The sequence below is a fragment of the Arachis hypogaea genome, chromosome 13 (genome assembly GCF_003086295.3).
Source record: "Arachis hypogaea cultivar Tifrunner chromosome 13, arahy.Tifrunner.gnm2.J5K5, whole genome shotgun sequence".
Classification (NCBI taxonomy): domain Eukaryota; kingdom Viridiplantae; phylum Streptophyta; class Magnoliopsida; order Fabales; family Fabaceae; genus Arachis; species Arachis hypogaea.
Genome location: NC_092048.1, coordinates 24,813,223 through 24,818,794, shown reverse-complemented (window position 1 = coordinate 24,818,794; position 5,572 = coordinate 24,813,223). Strand labels below are relative to the sequence as shown.

Sequence of the window (5,572 nt, the reverse complement as noted above, 5' to 3'; positions counted from 1 at the left end):
TTGTACCTGCAACTGTGACATGTATTATCAATGGAGTAGAACCAATAAGTCTTGCACAAAGTCTTTTCGGAAATTTATTAAGTATTCATTTTTAATCTAAAGACTTATAAATTAATGGCAAACCACTCCACATATCTATTTGTTCTATTATTCAAGATGTTCTACCAACCTGATTCAGTAAAATTAATTCTGCATTATTATTATAAATGTAATCTTAGTGATTGAACTTGGTAGGGATGAATATGGTATTTCGTTACTTAAGACTAAAATAATAACATTGAAAGGTTCAATTGACACTGAGGAAGATGCCCTGTCTTCATTATTTTGATGAGCATGGAGTTATATGAGACGTTATATTCTTAGTGATTGACTCATTAGTGATATTTTTAGTGATTGACTCATTAGTGAGGTTGTAATTCAAATTGGTCCACTTTAATCCTTTTCTTCTTGATTTGGTACCAATTTACTATTTTTTTTGTGTTAGTGATCTTACTCGTACCTGGCCTCCTTGTGGTAGCTTTTCTTCTTCTCCTTGAATTGCTTTTAGTAATTCCACTTAGTTATTGGACGAAACAGGTTTATTTTATTGCCATGGTGTCATTTTCCATTTCATTCTTGGTGGTATATTTAGGAGGTTTGTTTATGAATCTTTATTTACCTTCATCCTGTTTAATATGGCTATGCAGCCCACATCTATTCATAACATATATTCTCAATTTTAATTACATGTAAAACCGCATCAGTTGAAAGGGCTTATTCCTTTCACCATAGCTGGTTAATTATTAGACTTTAAAAACATTTGCAGTGTTTAGGATTTGAATATTTGTGTACGCTTGATATTTTTATATTCCCCTATTTTGATGAGCATGGAGTTATATGAGATGTTATTATTTGATACGTGTATTCCACGATGAAAACTTAAGTCTTTATTTATCTTTTCACCATGTAAATGATTTTGGATGCAGATTTTGAAGGCAAGACAGATCTCAACATTCGTGCTTTAGAGGTTGTGGAAGAACTTAGAACTAAAAGAGCAGACAAGCAGGTCAGTTATTAGTTATCACCCTTGAATGCTAAGATCCATATGTCGTTGTCAGTGGTGTAAACTCTGGATCATTGTTTGACCTTTTTCCTTTTTATGGTTTTCTCGTTGTCATTATACTATTAATATAGTTGTTTGATCACTATTTTAGAGGAGCATACTAACAATTCTTTTGACTTTCTAACAATTTCCAAACAGTCTATGCTCCTGTTAGTGGCTTTTAACAAAGACAGGGCATCTTTACCTCAACCTCTGCTAATTAGAATTTAGGTGAAAAAATTACAACCTCACAAGATGCACAAAATAATGAGTCAATCCTATGTATTCCATACTCAAAATAAGTCTTCATTTCTTTTATTATATATATTGTGTTCTTATATTGATACTTTCATTTTGGGTGTTTTCAAGCATAAAAATATCCTCCATGTCATCACTTTTACCATTTTGATTTACCCATTTTCATTTCTATATTAGTGACTTCGCCAACTCATACATTATATTTTAATACTATACTAATTTCTCATTTTTTTTATTTCTCAGATTAATATAATATTCCTCTTTTTCTTTTTTAAGGAAGGAATTTTATTTTCCATTTCAAATATTTGGCATCGGACCCAGAGTTTCTTTCTTCCAGTAATTTTTTTTGAAAGTGCATCATTTTTCAATGAGTAAGCAAATTTCTCCTACATTTCTGGTGCCTGTGTATTATCCTGTATGCTAGTAAATGTGTGTTTTATTATTCGGTTTAAAAGTCAATCGCCCATTCTATATCAAGTGTTAATTATTTACTTTTTTCTCGTGGTCTGACTTTATTTTACGATTTGTCGTCATTCCAATTTTTTCATTAAACTAGATATCGATAAGAGTTAGATTTCAAAGTCACGAGTTGGTGCAGAATATAGGGACGGTTTGACCAGATTCCTAGATTTTGCATTTGCCAATGCATCATCTTATGGGATGATACGTTGTCCATGTCCGAAGTGTGGCTTCTGCCTCTTACAAAATAGAGAGGATGCGTTTGATCACTTGGTGATCAATCCTTTTCCGTCTACTTACACATTTTGGATCCATCACGGTGAGAGATGCGGGGTCGAGCGCTCTTGTGACGGACAAGAAGATCAATCTGAACAACATTTCAACGGCCCGATGCTTGATATGGTCCACGGTGCATTCAACTTCTCAGGACTTCCCGGTCCCGAAGAAGACTCAGAGAATGAACATGACGGCGGTGCTATGGATGAGTTGCCTTACTTATACAATGAACCTAGTCGAGAGACCCGCAACTTTCACGACCTACTCGAAGACGGAGAGCAGGAATTATACCCAGGATGTTCAAAGTTCTCTAAGTTGTCTTTCTTGGTGAGGCTCTATCACATTAAGTCCATGTGCGGAGTGAGCGATAAGGCCTTCGGAATGATATTGGAGTTGCTCGCGGACGCCTTTGAGCATGCCCGGATTCCATCCACTGTGCACGATGCCAAAAAAGTCATAAGAAAACTCGGTCTCACGTACAAGAAGATAGATGCATGTCCAAATGACTGCATGCTATACCAGGGCAATGACCAAGAGCTGACCAAATGCAAGCAGTGTGGGACATCGAGATGGAAGCATAAGACTAAGAAGAACTCTAGGGTGAGGATCAAGATGGTTGTCAAAAAGAACAGCAAACCACAAGCGGTGAAGATTCTTCATTACTTCCCCCTTATTCCACGATTGCAGAGGTTATATATGTCTAGTAAGACAGCCGTTGACATGATGTGGCATAAGAGAGGTCATAACTCTGATGGTATGTATAGGCATCCAAGGGACGCCAAGGTATGGAAGTCATTTGACGTACGATATCCTGACTTCTCTCGTGATCCACGTAGTGTTCGCCTAGCATTAACTAGCGATGGCTTTAACCCTTTTGGGAACATGAGCTCAAAGTACTCAATTTGGCCAGTGGTTCTTATCCCGTATAACATACCGCCCTGGATTTGCATGAAACCCACTTCGTTTATCCTCTCTATGATTATTGCTGGTCCTAAAATGCCTGAAAATGACATAGATGTGTACCTAGAGCCGTTGATCAATGAGTTGAAGCAATTATGGAGGGGTGTTGAAATTTATGATGCAGTCGAGAAAAAAACCTTCAAGATGCATGCTGCGTTGATGTGGACAATCAGTGATTTTTCAGGCTTGGAGAACTTATCTGGGTGGAACACGTACGGTGGGAGAGCCTATCCTGCGTGCAATTTGGATGCTGAAACTAACAGCCTTATACACAGCCAGAAATGGTGTTTCATGGGTCATCGTCGCTTTCTGAATCATGACCACAAATACAGAAAAGACCGGTACTCCTTTGATGGAAAGATAGAGGATAGAGGTCCGTCTATTAGAGTCTCTGGTAGAGACATTATCCGGCAGTTAGAGGGTGTGCATGTCCAATTTGGCAAGGTGCAATCGATTACAGGGAAAAGGACACGCGGACAGCAAACTCCCATGCAAGACAAGACTTCTTGGAAGAAGAGGAGTATATTCTTTGAGCTGCCATATTGGGAGAACAATGAATTGCGTCACAACCTTAATGTCATGCACATAGAGAAGAATGTGTGCGACAACATAGTATTCACTATAATGAACGAGAAAGGTAAGTCTAAAGACCACATTAAAGCTCGAAGAGACCTCCAGTCGATGGGAATCAAGCATGATTTGTGGTAAGTATTTATGTTTTTTGTAATTTTTTTATTAATAACCTATAATACTTTTAAAAACATTACAAAAAAAAAAATTCAACACAAATGTACGAAAACGTATTTTCATTCAACTATTTTTATATTTTATATAAAAATATTATTTATATACTTAAATCAGTTAATAAAATTAACATAAATATTAGTTTGTTATAAATATATACATAACAAACTAATATATTCGTTAAGTATTTATTTTTTATTGTAATTTTTCTTTCAATACCTACTAATACTTTTAAAAAAATTACAAAAAACTAAAAAAACACAAACTTAAATTTTAAATTAGATAAGCCACTGCCCCTTAAATCCTTATTTTTCCCCTAATACCAATAATCCTTATTGTAGCTTGCTTCGTCCAGGTTCATCTCCTCCACGTCCGTCTCTGCGGTTTGCCAGCATCCTGGAGCCCCTTCTCTCACTCCCCGATCCCCGTGGTTCCTCTCTCACCCTCACTCCAGTCATCCCGCTGCAGGTAAGCACGATTAATCCTAGTTCCTCCCTTCAATATTCACAGCATCCAACTTAGGCAATGCTATTAACGACAATATGTTTAGTTTGTATTTAGTATGTAAGGGTCCCTAGAAATTCATTAGACTGAATGGAACCCCTTAGCAATCTTATCAAGTCTTTGATTAAATTGATTGTCCATAGAAATTCATGTTTGATTATCCAAATTTAAAGTAGGCCTACAAATGTTCCAAGCTCCAACATCTTGGTTCAACTCATTGATTGCAACTTTTATGAAACTCTATTCTATTATAACTAAGTATGATGTTTTTTCAATTTGTTAAACATGCTACTCATAAGTCCCAAGCTTAAAATTAACTTCCAATAGTGCAGAATATTATTATGGTACTAGGCATTATAGAGAAATTGTGAGTACGTCAATGTTTTTTTATGCCTAACATATTTGATTTCCTTGTTAATATACTCTCTTAACTGATGTACTCATGTACTCTCGTATTTTTCGAATGCAGTTGGGAAAGATGATAATTTATATTATGATGTACATATTAATCGTTATTACTGCGCTATTTTCGGCTTACTAATTTTTTTATCTAAGCTATATTCGGGTTAATAAAAATGATACATGAATAATTATATTTAACATAAATAATTGAATAATTATATTTAACATGAAATAATTATATTTAACATGAATAATTATATTTAACATAAATTAATAATTTGATTCTAGGCATCATAAAAAATTGTGAATACATCAATATTTTTTTATGCCCCACATATTTGATTTCTTTGTTAACATGGTCTCTCAACTCATGTACTCATGTAACTGGGGTATGCCGGTGTCCTTTTTGCATGTTAATTTATATTATTATGTACATATTAATTGTTATTACTTCGTTTTAATCTGAATGCAGTTGGGAAAGATGCCCCGGGTAGGTCGTTTCACGAAGAAAGCCTATGTAGACATAGCATGTCAGCAGCCTCAAGTGGGAGGTCATGGGCTTCAACTTCGCAGAGAGCAGACTGCCAATTCCGCCGTCCAGTGGCAGTAGTTCCTCCACATCCTCGTCTTTACGCCCCTTTCGTCCGCCCTGAACCGAACCACTGCCTGCTCCATAGGCTTCCATGAATGATGTTCAAAACTCGGAACCGGACGTCGAAGAGGTAGACCCAGAGGCAGATGAGGTAGATTCTTTTGACCAACATGTTGATAATCTTTTTGCTGCATCGGATGCTCAAAAGCGCAAGGGACGCAAGACCACAGAATTTTGGGATGTTAAAATAATTGGTATAAGAAAACTTATTTAATTCTACTTTTCATTGCCCTATT

The 5,572-nt window shown here is 36.0% G+C and overlaps 1 protein-coding gene across 1 annotated transcript; it reads left to right on the top strand.

Annotated features, from left to right (window-relative positions):
* The first annotated feature begins 2,188 nt into the window (after positions 1-2,188).
* Positions 2,189-5,294, top strand: LOC112733077 (uncharacterized). The gene is made up of 3 exons (XM_025781943.1): positions 2,189-3,738; positions 4,120-4,246; positions 5,157-5,294. Exons 1-3 carry the CDS (start codon positions 2,189-2,191, stop codon positions 5,292-5,294), a joined length of 1,815 nt encoding a protein of 604 aa, XP_025637728.1.
* The last annotated feature ends 278 nt before the right edge of the window (positions 5,295-5,572 follow it).